The 23617-nt window shown below is 44.0% G+C and overlaps 1 protein-coding gene across 1 annotated transcript in view; it reads left to right on the top strand.

The window, feature by feature from the left end:
* Positions 1-20670, top strand: part of PLPP3 (phospholipid phosphatase 3) — an 83466-nt gene extending 62796 nt beyond the window's left edge. Inside the window, exons 5-6 of the mRNA XM_030812900.1 lie at positions 4655-4831; positions 20423-20670. Of these exons, the coding sequence (XP_030668760.1) occupies positions 4655-4831; positions 20423-20548 (303 nt within the window). The 3' untranslated portion in view covers positions 20549-20670. The remainder of the gene's footprint in view (positions 1-4654; positions 4832-20422) is intronic.
* Positions 20671-23617: the final 2947 nt, after the last annotated feature.

Raw genomic sequence — 23617 nt, 5'->3', positions numbered from 1 at the left:
ACCTTTCTTTTTCTCATATCCACAATCAGCATTTTTTTTTTAGCAATGGAAAGCGAAATCTTAATACAAGAAAAGGCCTTTAAGATTATATACAAGCTGTATGTAGCAGAGAAAAGGTTCCGATCTAGTTGCTGTGGCTGCAAATCTCTTTCTGCAGTGTCATTGTGGTGCTTGGGAAGTAGTTTCAGAGGGCTGATTCTCTAGCCCAGAGGCCTTCATGCAGATGGGGAAGTGAATGCAGATAAGCCAGAATGTCAGCAGTAGACTAGAAGAGGTCAAGATGATTAGGCTTTCAGGTTTTGTCCAGCTCTACTTACCCTTTCAGGGCACCTAGGACTTTACTAAAGCCCCTATGGGTAATCTGATCTGGGAAAGTGTGTTTTGGTCCAGAATAGGGGGATGACATCATCTATCAGCAGGGTTTGACTTCCTTTCTTGAATAACTTGTACCTGTCTCCTGTGGAGTGGAAATAAATGGAGCCTCCAGAGTTACTTGTCCCCAGGCTCCAGAATGTACTCACTGATCCTAGTGAGGCCCAAACCTGTGGCCTGCAGTAGCTCGTGTGAACTGGGTTCTACACTGGCAAAATCCAATCCATTTAGCAGCAGTGAAATTGGAGTGAGATGGAGAAGGTTGTTGTATCCTTTCATCAATCTCAAAGCCTGTTGCTACCAGCTTATTTCTCATATCAGATGTAGCCACTGGATGGAAAGTCATTGTGCAATCTCATTCTCGACTCTTCTTTAATTTTCACCAGAACTTACTTGTTTTGGTGAAATTGCCAGGGTCATTGAGTAAATGTCATTCACCAGGGCAGAAAGGTAACCTGGATTTCTGAAAAGTATCCTGAGTGCCTGTCCTGTGCTGGACAGGCTCCTTTTCATGTCATCTCCTTTGATCCTGGCAACCCAGAGAAGGAGATACTACTGTTCTACCTATTTTACAGATAAGGAGACTGAGGCTTATAGAAGTAAACTGACCACCCACTTAGTAAGTGACAGAGCCAGGACTGGAATCAGGGCTATTGTACCCCAAAATACACTTTACTATTGCACTGCTTTCCCCAAAATCCCCTGCTGCAGACACCAGGATCAGTGCTGACCTTGAGGCCTTCCTCCATAAATGTGTTAGTTACTGATGGATATCAGGGAACAAGCTCTCATCTGCTTACTATGATGTCTGACTGACTGCTTCCCAAAGGCGTTCTTTTCCCTTGACTCCCTACTCCTTTCTCATTCATAAGCACTCCCTTCCTTTCTGGAGCTATTCTGATGACTGGTCTCTTCCTCTCTTCTCAAATTCTTCTGGTGTATTTATTTTTTTCTTGTATTAAGCTCCAACCTTAAGTATCTGAATCAGGGGAAGGGGAGATGTGGGCTTTGTCCGGTTGGGAAACACGCCCTTCCTCTGCCCCACCCTTGGTTTCCAAGGCCTGTGATCTAAGCCTGCATGCAGGGGCAGGGGCAATGGTTGAAGGACTCGTAACAATCATTTTCCGAGGACCTACAGATTTTTCAGCAAGGGAAGTTAGAAAATCTTGCCGCTCCAAATTAAGAAATGTGATTAAAGAATAAAATCACCTATTTATTGAGTAGTATTTCATGCCATCCTCTTGATCTACATTATCAACCAACCTGGACCACAGCCTCTAAGAGAGTGGTTGCTACACTTATTTTATATGTGAGAAAATGGAGGCTCAGGGAGGTTTTCCTGATTAAAATCTGTGCTCTGTCTGTTATGCACCCCACCCTTGTCCACTGCCAAGAATGGCTGAGGGAAGGCCAAACATAGTGAGTACACTGCAAGTGGCTGATTCCTTGTTCCTTGAATATGCCATTGTCCTGAAGACTTGTGTTGAGTTGGAGCTAGACTAACACCATCTTCATCCCCATTTCCAAAGGGAAGCATCTTTTCATCCACTGGTAGGTCATTAAGGGAGTAGTCTTTGGCCTATAGCTCCAATTCACTGACTTTGGTATTGCCCATAGTGACCCAGTCTTGCCTAGAGCTCTTGAAAAGCACTAAGAGTGTGGTACTCAGTGCTTTGCATGAAATCATTTAATTTTTCACCATTGCTTACAGTATTATTTTCCAACTGTGATTCAAATAGGTAGATGTTCTCTGGAAACAGTGATTAAAGCTCAAATAAGTATTCTTTCCTGCAGGACTTCTTGGAGCCTTTAGTAATCTTATAAGCATGATAATTGACAAAAATAAGGATTTAGTATAGAACATTCACCTATCTTTTTTGAAGAAACCCTTAATACTCAGTGGAATATGGTTTGGGAAAGACTGGCCTCCAAAATAAGGTCTGGGTTGCTTAGTTTGACACTGAAAGCCCTTCGTGAACTAGGCCCTCCTTGTCCCTGCAGACCTATTTCTCACCACTGCTCACCCTCCTTCCCCAACACCCTCTTCTCCAGCTATACTGAACTATTTGAAGTTTTGGGGAACTTCTATGGCAGGCCTCTGAGCCACCCCTCTTCCTGGAATATATATCCCCCACTCCTGCCCCCTTAAACCCAGCAAATACTCATTCACCTTTAGGATTCAGGCCAAGTATCCCTTCCAAATAGTAATTGACCCCAGCCTCTAACTTCTTTCATAGCTCCTATAAAACACATTAGTACACTTATTTATTTTCTTGTATCCCTCAACTGTCTGCTCTATATGTCAGGATTTATAAATCCTCATTTTTCTTTGTCTTTAGCACTTTTCATAGTGCCTAGCTTCTTTTTTTAAAATTTAATTTAACGTATTTATTTATTTATTTTACCTAGTACCACAGATTTGGTCTTTTAGATTATCTTTAGAATAATTTTTTCTCCAGATCTTTTTAGGATGTCCATGGCAATCTAATAGTATTTACATATCAACTTCACTTCTGAATTTAAAAGTTGAGTGTTCTAAGTAAAATTCTCACTCTCTGTCTCTTCGAATTGTCCTTTACCTCCTTTATTCCATAAAGGCTCTATGCTATCTTCTTTTACATTTTAACTGGTTATTATTTATATATATGAGAAAACCATTGTTTTTATCCCTTGTTTAGCAGGCAACGGCCTCAGTGCGATCTTTTTTGTCAGTATTCTTATTTTTTCCTCTGAAGTTTTTCCAATAATACATTTATATAATTTCAAAATGATTATAAAGTAGTCTGCTGTCTTCCATGTCTGCTTATTTGAAATAGCGTTCCATGTAGTTGAGGATTCAGTCCTAGACACTTATGGCTAAGAATGATTCTGGGATCTTCCACTCTTCTGTCTTGTCAAGACTGGCCACTGGCTTGCTCTTTTCTTGCCACCAAAGGAAGGTGTCCATCTGTCCCAGGAAGGACAAACTCATGTCTTCAGCACTACCGCAGGTCTATCTTTAGGCCGTCAGCCTCCTCCCCTCCACTCTCTTCCCTTCTCTTGCCTCTCCAAATGCTTTGATTTGTAGTCGGAAGTTCCTCTTGTCCACTTGCCTCTTCCCCCTCCTTTCCCAAGTTCCCACAGGAACTTGGGAATAGGTTGTGCCCAGAGGTTAGAACGGAAACTGCAGCAAGATAACTCTGAGGGGACAATGCCCAGTTGACGTCATTTCAACTACTTTGCTTCAGCTAGAGGTGGTTTTCTTTTTAATCTTCCATTTTTCTTCAGGTTACTCTTCTACTCCACCCTGTCTAGTGTCTGTCAACTTCTTTTTGAAAATTCCCTGGCATTGTCTCGTTGGTTTATTGTTTCCTTATATTCTCATTCGATATCCATAGTTCCAAGTGGTGACTTAGAAATGTGTCCTTGATAGAGTTGCTTTCTTCTGAAGCAGAAGCATCTCATTGGGGATATAATAACTTCCTCTTATCATTGCATATTTAATTTCCATGCTGACACCAGGTAGTGTAGGGATTATATAGTCATAATCCCCAGGGAAATACACAAATGTGTTAAGTAAGTTGTCATCAATTGTAAAAAAAGAAACCATTACAAGCCCTGGTTACTGCTCTTTAATTATTAGTTTCAGTCAAGAGGAAGATAAAAGGAAACTATCATTTATTACGTTCCTACTATGCGGCAGTGTGCTAAGGCCATTTACATATATTACATTGCTCAGCTTTCCCTGGTTTATCTCCCTAAACTCTATTTTTCCTATTTTTTAGTGTGAGAACTAAGACTCAGCATTTGTTTATTTATTTACTTACTTACTTATTTATTTTTTTGAGGCAGAGTTTCACTCTGTTGCCCAGACCGAAGTGCAGTGGTGCGATCTCGGCTCACTGCAACCTCCTCCTCCTGGGTTCAAGTGATTTTCCTGCCTCAGCCTCCTGAGTAGCTGGGACTATAGGCACACGCCACCACACCTGGATAATTTTTGTGTTTTCATTACAGATGAGGTTTCACTATGTTGGCCAGACTAGTCTCAAACTCCTGACCTCAGGTGATCTGCCCACCTCAGCCCCACAAAGTGCTGGGATTACAGGCGTGAGCCACCGCGCCTAGCCAGGCTCAGCATTTAAATAACTGGCTTGAGGTCATGTTCAAATTGCTCTATCTACAACATGCCACCCAAGGTCCAGATGGTCCCTGTTCGTAGAAATGTAGTGTGTGTCACCTGGGGTTATAGTGCATGTGAGTAGGGAGTCACTTAATGTCTGTTCCTTTTGTCTCCTTTCTCCAGCTATACCTGCAGGCCCGCTTCACTTGGCGAGGAGCCCGCCTGCTCCGGCCCCTCCTGCAGTTCACCTTGATCATGATGGCCTTCTACACGGGACTGTCCCGCGTATCAGACCACAAGCACCATCCCAGTGATGTGCTGGCAGGATTTGCTCAAGGAGCCTTGGTGGCCTGCTGCATAGTAAGTAGCATCTTGTCCTCGGTATGCAAGTGGAGCCCTGGACTGTTGCTTATTAAATGTTTCCAGCTCAGTGACTAAAGCTAGAGAGCCCTCGTTCCTGTTCTCTGCTTGGTGTCTGAAGAGTCACCTGGCCTTAGGCCTTAGGACTCCTTCAATAAAATGAGAATAATTCCTGCTTCTTCCCAGCCTGTGAGTTTTGATCTGATAGGGTCTGTAAATCTTCTCTGTAAATACAGAGGGTTTGGGCTTGTAGAATTTTGCAATTGGAAGGGAGCTGAGATATTGTCCAACTTGCTCATGTTATAGATGAGGAAATTTAGGGAAGAAACTTACCGAAGGTCATGTGTCAGCAGGTCATGCTTAGTGTCATGCTAAGTCTGTTGACCTAGTAGCAAGATCTAAGTCTCCTGACTCGAGTGCTCACATGCTTTTTGGTGGACACAGTACACAATGGGACTTCTTGGCTTCTTGGAAAATGCCTCCTCTTCTCTCTGTGACCTTGGGAGTGACTCAGACAGACCCTAAACTCAGAGTTCATTGGAGAAGAGGAGGTTATCTGAAGGCTGAGCCCTCTCTCCGCCTGAGGGCCTTGCACATTGAGTCACAGACTTCCTAGGGATAACTGGGGATGGACCACATACTGATTTGCCCCAAATGAACGGGTTACCTTTTCACATACTTCATCTCTGACTCCCGGTGAAGGTGGGAGAAGGCATTGCACTTCTCTGAGCCTCCATCTGTAGGCGCTGCTTTTCCTGCCTGCTAAGAGCTTTGAGGGGCTTATTCAGCAAACATGACTGAGCACTTACTTTGAAATTGTGACTTCCTGGGCCCTACTGAGGGGAGCTCACCCCAGCCCAGCAGGAATCCCAGAATACAATAACGGCTGGATATTGAAGCACCACACATGTAGGTTGTATTGTTGTTAGTATTATCCTTGCTCATTCACAGTAAGAATTATGAACAATAGAGAGATCTAAACCAGCTTCTTATCCTTTCCTGGTTTCTGAGCCTGGTTGCAGGCTCATGTCTCCCTATGCAGCCTCTCCCCAGCTCCTCTGTAATAGCACTTAACACTCTGGATTGAAATTGTCGATGGGTGTCTTCCTTTAGGCTGTACGTTCTTGGGGGCAGGGACCATGTGTAACATATATGTTACTCTTCCTGTCTTATCAAGGCCTCTTGGGGATTCTAGCTCAGAATAAGCAAATGTTGTGTGCCTAACAAGCAAAAAGCCAGAATCAATGAGTTGATCTAACCTTTCTTGAGGCCGGGCGCGGTGGCTCACACTGGTAATCCCAGCACTTTGGGAGGCCGAGGCGGGCGGATCACGAGGTCAGGAGATCGAGACCACGGTGAAACCCCGTCTCTACTAAAAATACAAAAAATTAGCCGGGCGTGGTGGCGGGCGCCTGTAGTCCCAGCTACTCGGAGAAGCTGAGGCAGGAGAATGGCGTGAACCCGGGAGGCAGAGCTTGCAGTGAGCCGAGATTGCGCCACTGCACTCCAGCCTGGGCAACAGAGCGAGACTCCGTCTCAAAAAAAAAGAAAAAAAAAAAACCTTTCTTGAGAACACTGTAGGGAGTATTTCTTGAAGGTATAGGAATAAATAAGGCTCAGCCCTCCCAAGGAAATTCCATTCTTGCTCCTCTCACAGCCAGGCCAAGCACAGGAGCTCAGTGCCATGGGGGCTGTCATAATTCCATGTATAGGGGGTTTCAGCAGGCAGGGAAGCACCTGACTCCATGTGCAGGGGTCAAGAAGAGGCAGAAGGAGTTGCAGCAATCAGAGTGGGCGCCACAAAGAAAGCAGTGTGTGAACTGCCTGCAGCCTTTGACATGGGAATCCCAGCCTACTGGACTGGCTGTTTTAATGGCTTTCTCCCTTGCTTTATTTTTCTTTTTTCTAAGTAAAGACCAGAAGGGAGAGAAACTGGGGGAGCAAACCGTTAATGAGAGCAGCTGTCACTGACCCGCTTGTTCTCTGGTGCCTGGCCCTTTAATGTGAGGTGACAGTGGGGGATGGGTGTTTGCACTGAAGGGTAACCCTTTGCTGACTGTGCCCTTCTGAGCTTTGCTCTCAGCAGGAGGACAGCCCGCAGGGGTCTGCTGTTGTGGTTCCTTCTTGGCGCCACTGCCCTAATTGGAGTCCCCTGCACCCCCAATTAAAAAAATTAAAAGGTTGGGGGATCCTTACTAGCCTTCCTCTCTTTTATATCCTAAAACATGGGCTATAAGCAATTAGACAGAGTGTTCGGGAGGACTATGGCTTATTTCCAAGAAGTGAAATGAGGGTTCTGACTTGTGTCCTGTTTGGCTCTCGCTGACTGTAGCACAGTATAGGAATTTGATCCTAGCGTTTACAAAGCACCTACTCTCTGCTGGTAGTATCATTCTGATACTTTACCCATTGTCTTCCTTTTTTTTTTTGAGAGTCTCACTCTGTCACCCAGGCTGGAGTGCAATGGCACGATCTCGGCTCACTGCAACCTCTGCCTCCTAGGTTCTTCCGCCTCAGCCTCCCAAGTAGCTGGGATTACAGGCATCCACCATCATGCCTGGCTAATTTTTGTATTTTTGTAGAGATGGGGTTTCACCGTGTTGGCCAGGCTGGTCTTGAACTCCTGACCTCAGGTGATCTGCCCGCCTCAGCCTCCCAAAGTGCTGGGTTTACAGGTGTGCGCCACTGTGCCCAGCTGCCCACTGTCTTCTTTTAGCCACATTAAGCCATTCTACTACAGCCATTTTACAGAAGTAACTAGGCTCAGAGAGGTAACTTAAGTCATCCAGGGTTAGAGAGCTAATAGACAGCTGCACCGCGATTCTCATGGACTCAAAGCTATACCCTCTGCACTCTGCAAGGAGAGGGGGTCCCTGAAGCTGAAGGCCCTGCAGTTAACCCGAAACAGAAGCTCCATAATTAGCTGCTTAAAGAGTATCGTTTAATTGTGTCACAGAGTCCTTCCTAACCCTTTGGGTGGATCCAATTATTGCTTTGAGTTTGAAAGCCTGATTTACAATGTAAAGATGGTTTGGAAAGGGGTGATAAATCTCTTTCCCTGCCTTTCACTCACTCACCTGTGAACATGCAAGAACAGGAACTCAATCTTACTTATCATTTTTCTCCAAATGCCTGACACCCAGCCTTGTGCTCAGTGGGACCTCATGGTCCAGAATGGCTTGGAATCGCAGCACTGAGAGATTCATTTCATTGAAGCCATCTGAGAGGCCAGGACAGGGAAGTGCCTGGAAGCTGTGGCTACTCAGAATAAAAGTGTGGAAATGTTCAGCTGGGAGGAAAGAAGGTAGTGTCTTTTCCAGTCGTAAGCTCCCAGGATTCTGTTGTCCTGGGTTTGATTGTGAGGGAGACAGAAGCAAAGCTCAGGACCCTGGATTGAGCAGAGATGGGTAGATCTGTGAGGAGGTGTAGGGAACCGGAGACCATGTGATGAAGACACCAGGTGCCCGGGAGAGGGAACTGTGAGGAGAATGACGGGCATCTGCCTCATGGGTTTTGCAGCTTTATCAGGGTTTATCAGGGTTATGCAATGTAGCTGTCACGTGCCAGGCAGGAGTCTGTGGCCTCTGCTCTGTGCCACATGACAGAACTTTTACCCACGAATCAGGGCCACTGTCCCAGGGAATCCCAGGAAGGACCAAGTTCTCTTCTTACTCACGACTATGGCTGTATTGAATGGTTTTTGAAACACAGAGACATCGCCTGAGGTTAAGAGGATCGATAAAAAAGCAGCACGTATGGCACAAAGGCCACCACTTGAGGTGCCAAGAAACACAGAATCCATTTTCCAGTCTGCCAGATAACCTCCTGAGCCAAGCCTCTACGGACTCCCTGTTAATTGAGATGTAATCTTCACTGACATTTGCTGAGAGCCCAAGCACTCAGAGAGAAGGTAGCAAAGCTGGAGTTGACCCCAGACAGCCTGACACAGAGCTGGCACTCCAAGACCCAGGCTTTGGCAGCCCTCCTCTCATCTCTCCACCCCTTCACCTCCTGGCATGTCAAACATTTCAATATTTTCCAACACCTGAGTTTCTATATTAGATAGCTGTTCCCTTTGATGGAACACAGTTCCAGTTCCACCTCATCTCTGATGAAAACTTCTGTATTAGTTGCCTCTTGCTGCTGTAACCAATTACCACAAATTTAGTGGCTTAAAAGAATGCAAGTTTATTTTCGTACGGTTCTGGAAGTTAGGAGTTGGAAAAGGGTCTCACTGAGCTAAAATCAAGGTAGAACACATTCCATCTAGAGGATCTAAGGGGAGATCTGTTTTCTTACTTTTTCTAGCTTTCTGGAGCTACTTGAGTTCGTTGGCTCATGGCCCCATTCTCCACTTTCAAAGCTAGCGCATAGAATCTTCACTTCTCCCTCTCTCTCTCACACACACATACACTTTCTCTGGCCTTTGCATCCATTGTCACACCTTCTTCTGTTACTTTTGTCCTTTTGCCTCCCTCTTTTACAGATGCTGGGACCACCTTGATAACCCAGGATGATCTCTCCTTCTCAAGATCTTAACTTAATCTCATTTTATCATGTAGCATCATTCATTGCTTCTGGGACTTAGGATGTGGGCGTCTTTGGGGGACATTGTTCAGCTTTCCACAACTTCCCCAGTCCTAGAGACAGTATTGTCTCACTTCCTTCCAGTCCCCCATGGCCTTTTGCACTTTCTTCCAGCCATGGCTTTAGGCCTCATCTACTCACGGCCTGCTCATATGTCTGTCTCTTCAGCTAGATTGTGGGTGCCTTAATAGCAGAATCCATGGCTTAACCTTCTGATTATTTATTCTCCATGCATAGTACAGTAGCTGACACAATAGGTGCTTCATCAGCATTGGGTAAATGGTGGATGATGAATTAGCTTGTGGCTTCAGGCCAGACACTTCCCTTCTGGGCCTAGTTTCCTCACCTGTGAATTGAAGCTGGAGGCCTTGTAGCTCCATGACCTTTGTGCACAGACATTCTATGGCACAACTGACTTTGTAGTAACTGACTGAGGTACAGTACATTAACCCTAGAATGCTGGTTCCATAACTGCAGAGCCTTGGGCAACAGGCATGACAGCCGAGAACTTTTACCTGGGTCTGTTGAGGGTAGATCCTGTCATAGCAGGCAGCCTTGTCTAGACAAAAATCACATGTCAAATGGAAGTCCGGTTTCCTCCTCCATTGCTTACTAATTGAATGCTTTCCAGAAAGGGAAGACAATGGAAGCCAGCACAGACAGAAAACCTATACAGTGACATGAACTCAACACAAAGACACAAGCACTTAGGGTCAGATAGGCCTGCCTGCACACCTTCAGAGATCTGGACAGAGATACACAGGACAAAGGAGAGAGCCACAGCCCAGATAGACCATGAGGTGCATGGGCAGACCCAATCGTACTCAGAACCGCAGACACACATAAACAGACAGATGAATAAAAAAAAAAAAACACAGGCTCATATTGACTCTCCCAGCCCCCTCCTGCCTACACACTCACTAAGTCACCCCTACCAAAGATGTGAACTTTACAGTTGGGCTCACCCAGGGACTAGGACGAAGGAACAGACATCAGTTCATTTCCTGTCTGGTGACAACTTGCATATCTGGTCACCTCCTCCCTGACCCTCCAACAGATGGCAAATTAGGGGCCCCTGGGAGGGGTCAGGGGAGGGCCCGGCTGCCATTGCTGTGGGTTCAGCAGAGGAAGCAGCTGCTCATGGATTTCGTAAATACACAGCAGAGTCTTTCCTGGTTTTCCTCTTCCCGGGGGTGTGGCTCCGCTTGCCGTTGCTCTTTTGTGTGCTGCTATCTTCCTCCAGATGTAGGGAAGGGCGAGGGCATTCTTTGTCTCTGCCCCAGTGAGGTGACCTTGGGAAAAGACACCAGCAAGAATGCCGGTGTGAAGAAGAGTTCAGTGATGACAACCCCTGCAAAAGGAAACTGCAGTGCAGGGAGAGGCCAGGACACACCCAAGGACACATAGTAGCAGAGTAGGAACCAAATCCCCAGTTTCTTGATTCCATCTAAAGGGCTAAACAGTAAATTCCAAGCATGCTTGGCCATGAATTTGCAAGGCCTCTTCCTTCTCTAACAGGAGAGAGTCCCATCTATTCCCTTCTGATTTACTCCAGTGCTGCCTGGGCACAGGGGAGTGGATGAAATGAGCTCCCAAACCTCTTCTGGCCCTGCAAAAGTTGAGCTCTTTGCCCAGTAATGCGACCTTGAGGTAATGTGATCTTGCCACTGCTGGCCCCCACTCTTAGGCAGGCAGAAACGTGGATGTAGGAGAGAGAAGGAAGCAAAGAAATAAACTTTGGCCGCTAATAGATAATGACAGTATCTTTGTAGTGCTCTACAACTGTTCAAAATACAGTTGACCTTGAACAACATGGGGACTAGAGGTTCCGACCTCCAGCACAATAAAAAGTCCAAATAGAACTTTTGACTCCCTCAAAACTTAAAACTACTAACAGCCTACTGTTGACTGGAAGCCTTACTGATAACATAAACAGTCAATTAACACATATTTTGTATGTTTTATGTATTATATACAGTATTCTTACAATAAAGTAAGCTAGAGAAAAGAAAATGTTATCAAGAAAATTATAAGGAAGAGGAAATATATTTACTATACATTAGGTGGAAGTGATCACCATAAAAGTCTTCATGCTGGTTGTTTCCATGTTGAGTAGGCTCAAGAGGAAGAAGAGGAGGGGTTGGTCTTGCTGTCTCAGGGTTGGCAGAAGCAGAAGAAAATTTGTGTATAAGTGGACCCATGCAGTTCAAGCTCATGTTATTCAAGAATCAACTGTACTTCTAAAACTTTCTTGTTCCCCTGCTAAGATGGATGAGCTGATGAAGCAGAGGCTCAGAGAGGGAAGTTATATTCCTGCCACTTGCTAGGTAGGCTGTCAGGGCAAGTCACTTCACCTGTCAGCCACCTTTTCCAATCCCGTGAGGTTGAGATGATAATACCTAACATGATTTCTGGATTGAGGATTCAGAGAATTAAAGATGCATCATGCTTGGCACATGCAACATATTGATTGTGAATTGTCATTAAGTACTATGCTTTGTTTAAAGATTCAGAGCTAAAAGGAGTTGGTCCCTAAAGAGCTTAACTAGTGCAGTAGCTTTCCAAGACTTGACCACCATCTATAATAAGAAATACACTTTATATCATAACCCAATAGAGGCACCCACACATAACTAAAACAAATATTTCACAAAATAAGACTTGCCTTTACTGTGTGAGAAATTCTAATATTTTCTATTAACCTTCAAAAATGCTGGTGGTGACCACCTAGTTAGTTGATTTTGTAGCTTGCTAATGGCTTGAGAATTATCTAGTAGGAATAGACATGTAAACAGACAAGTATGATAGAAGGGCACAGCTGCTGGGATGGGATACGCTACTGAGGACAGTGGGGTCACAAGAGAAGGGGTGATTAATTCTTCTTGAGGGTGTTGGAAGATTAGAAAGAATTTTTAGAGTAGGTAATTCTTTAAAAATGAATAGTCATTTGCTGTAAGATACAAAAGATAAGGAAGGGAATTCCATTCAGAAGGAATAGCACAAAGACATGGAGATGGGTGAGAACATGGTATGTTTTGTGACCCTAGAAATGCAGAACAACGAAACTTGTGGGATAATGGGGAGAGGTGACCTCAGTGAATAGTAGCCTCCTTCTCCCTTTCAGCTTCAAAATTGGATGGTTTCTAGGAATGGGGTCCCCTGACTTTGTTGAGCCTTGGTCATCTTTGGGTACTATGTTCCCAAGTTCCAGCTCCTACTGCATTTAGCACCCCATAGACAGAGCTGTCAGTCCCCTGGGTACTCCTTACCAGACACCCTCCCTAATAGCCTATGAATATTTTCCTGGAAGGTTCCTATTCTCCATCAGTATTGCCCACAACTTTCTTTAAAGGGCAGGGGCGGGTCTTGCTCTGTTGCCCAGGCTGGCCTTAAACTCTTGGGCTCAAGCCATCCTCCCACTTCAACTTCCTGACTAGCTGGGACCACAGGCACACAGCAGCATGCTCCGCAAAATTGCTTTCAACTTTCTTTGCTCCTCTAAATGCTCTTTGTTCGTTTTGTGGGACTAATTTCCTTCACATTCCTCAATAGCAGTGATGATTTGAATAGTCCTTCATAAGGCTGGATGCATAGTGGCTTACACCTGTAATCCCAGCGCTTTAGGAGGCCAAGGTGGGCGGATCACTTGACTTCAGAAGTTCAAGACCAGGCCGGCCAACATCCTGTCTCTACTAAAAAAAATACAAAAATTGGCCAGGCGTGGTGGTGCACACCTATAATCCCAGCTACTCGGAGGCTGAGGCACAAGAATGCTTGGACTGGGGAGGTGGAGGCTGCAGTGAGTGGAGATCACGCACTGCACTCCAGCCTGAGCGACAGAGCGAGACTCTGTCTCAAAATAAATGAATGAATGAATGAATGAATGAGTAGTTCTTCATAGCTACAAAGTGTTTTCACATATATTCCATGTAAGCCTTACAGGAACCACAGGTAGGTGGAATTTTTTTTATTTTTATTTATTTATTTATTTTTTGAGATGGAGTTTCACTCTTGTTGCCCAGGCTGGAGTGCAGTGGCACAATCTCAGCTCACCACAACCTCCATCTCCCAGGTTCAAGTGATTCTCCTGCCTCAGCCTCTCAAGTAGCTGGGATTACAGGTGCATGCCATCACGCCCAGCTAATTTTTGTATTTTTAGTAGAGACGGGGTTTCTCCATGTTGGTCAGGCTGGTCTCGAACTCCCCACCTCAAGTGATCTGCCCACCTCGGCCTCCTGAAGTTCTGGGATTACAGGTGTGAGCCGCCGCGCCCAGCTGGTGGATTTTAAAAATAACATTTGCACACAAATACAGGGCAGACCCATCATCTACAACTATAAAACCTTTTAATCTTGTATAAATTCAAGACAAGTGTGACAGTTTGGATCACACACCAGTAGAAATTTTGGGACTGATTTCCAGTGTCACACTCTTTTCCACCTCATCATTTTCCCTCACAGATATACTAGGAAGTCACTCAACAGAAATGCTCACAAATTCCTAGTGCCCAAAGCCGCTGAAAGCCCTTTATTGAGGTCAAAAAATAATGATTGCAGTTAGATAATCCCATCTAGTTAAAAAACAAGGCTGCCAAAGATGGCTTTTCTTTAGATAGCACTTACTGTACTTAGGGCATGAGGGTGAGCCAGGTCCCAAGGCTTTCTCCTCCAAAGAGAGTTATTCCTTCCTTAATCCATGAGATTGTTCAGTGTGGTAGACCAGAAAGCTAAAAGGAAATCCTAGGGCCAAAGCACATGGGAATGCATGCAAAAGGAGCAACAGTCATGGTCTTTACACTCACATGGTGGAGCTCTATTAAGAGCTACGATTTTTGAATTCTGAGAACAGGGATGACTCAACACAGTCCATGCCCTTGAGTAGCTCAGTCTAGAAGGGGAAATATGACACAGCATTTAAAGCGTCACGTATCAAAGCCTATGGCCTAACGCTAATATGGAAGGTTATTAAAAGTTCAATATGGGTACTAAAGAGAGAAGAGAAGGGTGGTTCAAGAAAGGTAATGTTGTGCCCAGTGTAGATTGTCTAAGACACACAGCCATGCAGTGGCAGATCTAGGATTTGAGCCCATCTGTTCATCTCTACAGATTGTCCACTAATGGCTCTTTTAACTGTACTCTTAAATGCAGATTCCAAACAACAACATAACAAATAACTGTAGTGTTTGATAAAATGCAGATTCCAGATTCTCAATAGGTTTTAGATGGGCCCAGGAATCTGCTATTTCAGGAAGCTCCCAGGTGATTCTGAAACAGATGGTTTGAGGACAACACTTTAAGAAATACCAGAATAGATGATGCTCAGTTTTCTTGAGGTTCTAAGATTCTAAAATTCTTTTGCTTTTGTAGTTATCTACCCTTTGCTAGCATTTTAGCTCAATGTGTTATGTAAGGATGGGATTCCTATTTTCAAGGAGTTCACTTACACTCAGGGGCTCTAGGAACATTTAAAGGATAATTTTATTGTCATAATCTGCCCTTAACAAAGTTAACAAAATGACCCTTAAAATTTGCTGATTCAGCCATTCCTAGCCATGAAAGGAGGAACCTGGCTACCTACCAGACTTCTTATTTCTGGTGTACTTGGTTCTTGGTGACCTCTAGGCAGGCAGCACCCCAGCAGGGCTGGACTGTGTGTGCTCCCTGGGAGGTTGACATTTCCGGAGTGTGAATGCTGGCAGTAAGACACTGGAAGCATCTTCCTCTTTGAGTGTGCCAACTCTTGGCCAAAGATAGCCCTAGAAATTGTAAGAACTTTGAGAGCAGATTCTGTTTGTCCTATAGAAAACTCCCATCAGCATATTGCCTCTACATCCAGCTAGAATGTGTCAGATTTCACGTGTTCATTCATGGTCTCAACCAGTCTTTTTTTTCCCCCTCTCTCTTTTTTTCTTTTTCTAGTTTTTTTTTTTTTTTTTTTTTTTTTTTTTTTTTTTTAATCTCTTCATCACGGTGAATGGGGTTCTTCCAGCTTGGAGTTGTCTTGTTTGTGTGTACTCTTGCTCTTGAAGGAAGGGGCTACATTTTCCACAGTGCTTGGGTAAATTAGATCATATTCCACCCTAGGATCACAGAACAGTTTACTCCTTTTGACTCAGGAGGAGATCAGAATCACTTCCCCATAGATAAATCCATAGAAACAGAAAGCAGATTGATTGTTACCAGGAGCTGGGGAGAGAAGGGAATGGGACATGACTGCTTAAAGTTTATGGAGTTTTATTTTGAGGTAATGAAATGTCTTGGAATTAGATAAAAGTGATGGTGGTACAACACTATACAGTACTACATGCCACTGGCGTGGGGGGCAATCACTCCCCCAAGACAATGTCACAGGCAGAGGAAAGCAGAGTTATATACATATTTCTTTCCTAGCATAGTTACTGAAATTTTAAGAGTTTTTATGGGAATAAGTGCAAAGATTTCTAGAGTTGAAAACAGAACTAGAAAGAAAAACATTGCCTCCCTCGCACAGATACCCACCCCAAACATATCACCTCTACCAGCTGCAGTCCTGTCCTCAACATTTCAAAATCCATCTCTTCTTTGTCTTTACTGTATAGGTGTTCTTCAGGACTCATCCTCTCCTAGACTCTGTAATCCCTGCCTCCAGGCTCACTGCATGCTTTTTGACTCCATCTCCATTTTAGTTACCAACATGATTTTTTTCTTTTTTTTTTTTTTTGTCTGAGACAGAGTCTCGCTGTCTTGCCCAGGCTGGAGCACGATGGCACCATCTTGGCTCACTGAAACCTCTGCCTCCCAGGTTCAAGTGATTCTTCCGCCTCAGCCTCCCGAGTAGCTGGGATTATAGGCACCCACCATCATGCCCACCTAATTTTTGTACTTTTGTAGAGAGGGGGTTTCACCATGTTGGCCAGGCTGGTCTCGAACTCCTGACCTCAGATGATCCACCCGCCTCGGCCTCCCAAAGTGCTGGGATTTTAGGCGTGAGCCATTGCATCTGACCTCCAACATGATCTTAATGCAGGTCTTTCCAACTTGTTGCTTCCCCGCTTTCACCTTGACAATGATTCCTAGAGCCAAAAGAATGAGATCTGAACTTTTAACATGTCCCAAGAGGCTTTTCAATATCTAGTCCTCTCCTCTCCAGCCTCTTTGACTGCTCCGCCTTAGATATACTGAGCTTCCTGCAGCTCCCGGATGTGCTGTACTCCCTTTCTCCTATGCCTTTGCACATACTACTCCCTTTGCCTATAACATCCTAGCATTCACTGCCTGGTTAACTCCTCCTTATCCTTCAAAGCTAAGATCAAATAGACAACCTTTAGGAGAAGCCTTCTAAGGCCTGCTTCCCACTCCCCTTCAGTCTGGGTTAAATGCCACATTCTCTGTGCTTCCTCAACACCCTTGCTTCCCTCCATCATAATCCTTAATATGCTGTATTGTGGTCATCTGTTTACCTGGCTCTCTAACTCATTGGCCTATAAACTCCTGGAGGGTAAGAGACTGTCTTATGTATATTCATCTTCATATTTTTGGAGTTTAACACATAGCAGGAATCCAATAAGTATTTATTGATTGCATTCATTCATTTTCCAAAAAAAGAGTAATTTATAAAATTCAAAGAATTGGAGAAACAGAATGTTCTGCACGTTGTAACTTAGATCTCTTCTTGGTGCTTAGGATATAGTTCTTCCTGTTTGCTGGAAGTGTATTTATTGCCCAATGTGTCCTTTTGCACAGCAGAGATCTGTGGAGTAGGATTGTGGGCTGGGAGTGGGTTTATCCCATAGACCTAAGACAGCTACTTAATTTGTATAGACCCTTCCCAGCCTGGGCCCCTGGGTTTTCTTTCTGGGTGGAGATCATCTTCTGTAGGAAATGGAACTTCTCCAAGCCAAGAAGCTTTTACTTTTACTAGATCTTTTTGTGTTCTGCTGTTCACCTATTAGGAAGACTGAACCTTGTTTCAGTCTTGACAGTATTATGTTTCATGATCCCAAAAAAAAGTGTTTGTGTAACCTCAAGTTATGCTGAAAGTGAAATACAGCTTAAAGTGGGATTCTGCTGGACCTGACTCAACTTTTCACATCACCGCTTGGCTCCGTGCAGGCAGTATTCGAGTATGTGGTTCCCCCTCAAGTCTGTAGGAGTTGTATTGTCAATAAAGTCCAAGGCCAGAGTGCTTGCTTTCTAGTAAGTAGTGAGAATTTTTGAAATTCAATGACAAACATTTATTAAGCCCTCGTTGTGTACAGGGCTCAAAGCTAAGTGCTTTGGGTGATTCAGGGTGATTAGGGATAAGATTCCATCTTCAAGAAGCCTCCCATCTAGGAAGGAAGGTCGATAAGAATAGTTTTGGACACATGGGAGAGCATGGCTTTCTCTGGGTCCAGTAATTACTTTGGTATCCAGATCATTAGAGAACAGAACGCCTTCTATTGAACTATGTAACAGTCACCCGTTTAGATCTTCTCAAATTATTATTGCTTTTAGTCTTCATATGATTCTTAACCTGCAGTTAGGAAATGGAAACCCTAAGATGTAGTGACTATGAGCTCAGAAAATTAGATTGGGAGATAAGCCAGTAGATTGAGGTGGTAGATCGTTCAAGATCTTGAAGGGGAAGGTGTTCGCGGGGGACAGGGGAGCTGTCCCCAGCTATATTTGCTCTTGGCAAATGGGATGATTCTGGGAGAAAGCTCTAAGAAATTAGGCCTGTACGACTTATTTTCATGAATCTAGCTGCTAAGCTGGACTAATTGAAGTTAAAAGTAGTGATGGGCCAGGCACGGTGGCTCACGCCTGTAATCCCAGTTCTTTGGAAGGCTGAGGCAGGCGGATCACAAGGTCAGGAGTTCGAGACCAGCCTGGTCAGCATGGTGAAACCCCGTCTCTACTAAAAATATAAAAATTAGCCAGGCACAGTGGCACGTGCCTGTACTCCCAGCTACTCAGGAGGCTGAGGCAGGAGAATCGCTTGAACCTGGGTGGCAGAGGTTGCAGTGAGCTGAGATCGTGCCACTGCACTCCAGCCTGGGTGACAGAGTGAGACTCTGTCTTAAAAAAAAAAAAAAAGTAGTGATGGGGAGGCATTGATCAAAACCTTTTCCTTTGAGACAAAGTGAAGGATAAAGGGGAGGATAATTTTGAGCTACAGATGAGGACATTGTTGTCTGCACCTCTCAGATGATAACATCATTTTAGTACAAAAAGAAGTAAGGCCACTGGGGGAGATAAGGGAAAATGTGGGGCTGGGGCTGGGGTGGAGAAGAGCTGAAAAGTTTAATTATCTTCACATTGAACTCTAATCGAGTCTGTTTCCTTATACTGGGGACACTTGAAAACAGTTTCCTAAACCAACTACAAAGAATTTTCTGGCAGGGGAGCCTAGAGCCTACTGGCAGGTTGTGCACAGATCTTTTCTTTCCTGATCTTCAAGTTTGACTCTGACTAGGAGACAAATCTTTTGGTACCGTGGTTTTCACTGTTCAAACCTCCTGACAAAAGAAAGGGAGAAAAGACTTAATATTTTCTCTTGCAAAGCGGTACATCCAATAGCACTCAAACTGTGAATGTATTAAGATGTTATACTTCTTGGCTAATATTTCATTTTCTTGTAGTAGCATAGAAATAGCCTAGCTTTATTTTTTTTTAACAACAAAATAATACTTATTATATGTTTTGGTAGGTAATATACATAATGGGTACAAAATTCAAAAGGTACAACAGGTTTTACAGTGACCAGTAAACGTCTGTTTCACCTTTGCCTTCTAGCCACCCAGTTCCCTTCTCTTGAGGTAACCAGCATCACCAATTTCTTGCTGTGATTTTTATAGCACTTTCTTGATTGCTGTGTTGCTACAGAAGGGACATTGTGAAAATGAATTTAACAAATAATTCAAGTCCCTACTGTGGCCAGGCCCTGGATCGCTAGAGCCTTAGTTTTGGTAAAATCTTATTAGGAACTTCATTTTCTTGCCTATAGTGTGGCCAGAGTGAAGCCACAGTGCTGTCATTAGTAGTGAGCACGTTACCATCTGCAGGACAAAGACTCATCAATGCAGAAAGCTGTTGGATATAGGAACTTTGATAGTGTTTTAGTCGCTATTTTGAAACCCAGCCAAGTGTTTCCTATTAAATTACATGACTGATAGCTGCCACTTATGGTTACTTAGTAAACACTCCTGTTGCTAAAGGGCTCAAATGGATGTCTGTGTGTTTATTTTGCCATCTAATACATAGCATAAATTTTTCTTACTCCAGTAGCTCATCAAGCCCTTGAATCTTTCATCATAAGCTCATTGAGGCAGGAACTATGCCTGTGCCATCCTCACACCTTTGCAAGTGGCATTCAATAAATGTTTCTCAAGTATTGTTCAGACTCAGTGAGGTCACATCCCCAGGAGGAAAAAGCACGCTGGGAATAAGTGATAGGAGATTTGTCATTAACCGTTCCTCCACGTTAGTTGCCAACTTTCTCAGCAACGAGAACCTGGTTTCTTGACCCCCATCAAATGGTTGATATCACTAAGTTTTCAGGAAAAAGTAGTCACCACTGCCTGACTTCAGCTCTTGCTGATAGGAGTTCATGTTGGCTGATCTTTTTCGGTTACACCCTGGATTCCTTTGTGAGGAAAGGGAAAGTAGTGTCAATTAATGACTATAACTAATTATGACCTGCTTCCTTTGTTTAGGAACTTATCTTTCATTGCTGTTCGTTTGCCTTGAGAAATAAGGAAGTATGGGTTGCAGATATGGGCACTGGACTGAGAGTCCTTAGAAGTGGATTCTACTGAACCAGTGTTGTGCAACCTGGGACATGTCACTGCCTTTTCCCGGGTCTCAGTTTCCCTATCTGTACTATAAGCCTTGACGATATGATCTCTGTTGTCCTTCCCTATTCAAAGAGTTATGATTTGGGGCCCCTTTTCCTGAAGTCTGCACTCCTCTGACCTTCCTTTTCCCTCTGTACCCAGACCCCCGATATCAGTTACTGACTTCAATCTCTGATTTGTGCTTCTAGGTTTTCTTCGTGTCTGACCTCTTCAAGACTAAGACGACGCTCTCCCTGCCTGCCCCTGCTATCCGGAAGGAAATCCTTTCACCTGTGGACATTATTGACAGGAACAATCACCACAACATGGTGTAGGTGCCACCCACCTCCTGAGCTGTTTTTGTAAAATGACTGCTGACAGCAAGTTCTTGCTGCTCTCCAATCTCATCAGACAGTAGAATGTAGGGAAAAACTTTTGCCCGACTGATTTTTAAAAAGGAAAAAAAAAAATGTTTTACTTTGTGGCCTTCCAAAATAGGTAGTGTTCGCCTATGTGGAAACAACAGCAAACTAACACCAAGTGCCAGAGTCCTGGATGTGCAATTGGTTTAAGTGTTCATGTTCTAGTGAACACGGCTTGTTCAGGAACAAACACTAAAATGATTTGAGTAGAGGCTGCTGGTCACCTTTTGTGACCTGAGGAATCCCAGGCCTGTGACAAAAGCAAAAATTCACATCGTAGCACACGATGCCAGAAATAGCACTGAATCAAGAAAATAGCCATTGCGGAGCTGCCCTCTTGAGTCTTTCTGTCCATCCCATTCTATTCTGTACTGTGACTTTAGTTCAGGAAGTTTTGTTTTGTGTTTTAAATAGAAGGAAAGAGCAAGTTTGCTCAGTCAAGTGAACAGATCCGGAATCCAGATTCCCAGTCCTAAGGCCTTATCACCTCCCTGCCCATAGGCCAACAACCATAGTTCCTCACATTAGTGGTTAGCAGACTCTTTGTGGACGAGTGAATTTCACAAATAGCACAATTTCAGAAGAAATCGAGGGCACAGGCCCTCACTTTTCTTCTTTTGACGCGTCATCCTGTGATGTTGAAATGTCAATTGCAGGATGCTGATTTTGTGCACGTCAATCACCGGGCACTTGCACACTCTTAGAAACAGTTCGGCTTCGGTTACTGTCTTCTCCCTTGAAATCCTTGCTGTGTGCCCACCAGGATTTTCTGTGAGGGCCCAGGGATGAGCAAGGCATGGTCTGCCACCAGCTGATGGAAAGCAGCCTTCTGTGCAACAGATGGGAGGGTGAAGGGGGCAGAATGAAAATTGAACCAACCTTTTAGCTGTTGCAAATTAGAAGGAGCCAGAGAAGCAGGCAGTATCATGCCTGAGAGGTTACCTTTCAGGATGACAGAGCTGAGGGTCTTTGTAGGAGTTGCTCTTGCTGTGTAAAGCACTATTGTCTTGGGGTTGACCCCTAGGGCAGTTCTTGGTAGGTTCTGCTGGGCAGAACATATGGGTTAAATCTCGGTAGAGAGTTTTCCTCATCCTCTATCCATAAGTGTCCTTCCATGCAAGGGTCCCACTCTAGGTGATAGACAGGGACCCCTTCTACTGAACCTTTGAGGAAAGGAGGAAGGAAGAAATGCGTTTAGATCTTGGATGCAGACCTTTCAAAGGGTTAAATGTAACCATATGGATCAACCACATGCACATCCTTACTACAGAATCCGTCCTTTCATTTCAACTTATAGCAAGCTATGATTTTTATATATAAATATTATATAAATAATGTATAAAACATTAAAAGTTAACTATGTAAGATATTATTTCTGAAACAATTTTAGCTATATCCACTATGATTATAAACCGTGTCTCGACCTGTGTTATTTACATTAGCTGCTTAAAAAAGCATTTGAGTTAATTTTTTTAAATATCAGCTAAAATATCATAGTTCTGTGGTAGACATTGTTTTATAATGAAAGAAATAACTGCAACTAGAGAAAACTGTATAAAAACATTAAATTGTCAGTATTTTTGTAAGGTTCCATTTTGTAAAGAGAATAATATTCAAAGACTTTTGTAGCATACAAAGTGAAAACTTGTATCTGCGAAACTATACTTGTATTAAATGTGCTTTTTAAATAAAAGCTCGTAACACAACTAATTAAGGACTTGCAAGCCTGGAGTGTTTGAGAGATGTTTGTCTCAGGTGTGTGGGTAGGAGAAGGAAGCATCGCGGGCTTCCTTCTTTGAGTGGGCTTGCCTCATCTCGGGGCACCAACTCCTGATTTTTTTCAGTGGGAAATGTGGTGGTCATAGGATAGATACTGACGTCTTCCCTGCTCTTTCATCTCTGAAAGCCTGTTTGCAGAATGAGGCCCTGGCTCTACCCTCATCTCAGGCTCTTCTAAAGAGCTTTTGTATTCTAAAGAGGATTTCTCCATCAGAGAGGCAGGAGCTGTAGGAACCCCAAGGGCAGATAAGCAGCCTTCACTCTAGATAAGGTATGCTGGGGGAGCTTACTGAGGGAATCCAGTACACAGCCCGCATCAAAGGAAGGCTGAGAATGGCCTGTGGCTCCTGCTTCCCTTCCTTGTGTTTCTCCAACCTGGAAGAAAAGGGGAAGCTAGAAATTCACATTTATCCAGCACCTGTGTGCCAGGGATTTCTGCCTGTTTGTTCTGTCTGATCTTCACAGCAGTTATTTTGGGAAAGAAGGAATACTAAAGAATGCAAAGATGAAATGATTAGTCTAAGATCCTAGAGCATTAAATTGTAGGACAGGTCTTATATTAATTTGCTATGGCGGCTGTAACGAATTACCACAAACGTAAAACAACATAGATGTATTGTCTTACAATCTTGGCGGCTCCAGGCAAGAAGCTGTTTCCTTGCCTTTTTCATCTTTAGAGGCCACCCACTTTCCCTGGCTTGTGGCCCTCTTCATGTTCACATGGAAGAAGCAACACTGGGTCGAGTCCTCACCCTGCCATCTCTTTGGTTCTCCTCTTCTGCCACCCCTTTCACATGTAAGGGCCCGCCTTGGTGATTACACAGGCCTGCTCATCATCTAGGATAATCACCTCTGTTAAAGTCAGTTCACTGGCAAACTTAATTCAATCTGCTGCCGTAATTCCTCTTTGCCTGGAACATATATTCACAGATGCCAGGGATCTAAGACATGGCCATATTTCGGGAACCATTATTCGGAGTACCAGAGTTCACCCACTGGCCCTCAAAAGATTCACATCCATCCCACAAGCAAAACAGATCACCCTATCTCCACATCCCCTAAAGACCTAGGATATGGCAGTATCAAGTCAAAATCCTAAATCTTAAGAACTTAAACACCCCAAATCTCCATCTAAACTAACCCATTCAAATTAGGTAAAAAGGAGGCTCCAAGTTTAATCCACCCTGGAATACATTGCTTTCT

This window comes from Nomascus leucogenys, chromosome 5, assembly GCF_006542625.1.
Source record: "Nomascus leucogenys isolate Asia chromosome 5, Asia_NLE_v1, whole genome shotgun sequence".
NCBI classification, from domain to species: domain Eukaryota; kingdom Metazoa; phylum Chordata; class Mammalia; order Primates; family Hylobatidae; genus Nomascus; species Nomascus leucogenys.
Note: the sequence above shows the minus strand (reverse complement) of the source record. Positions and strands in the feature narration are given on the sequence as shown.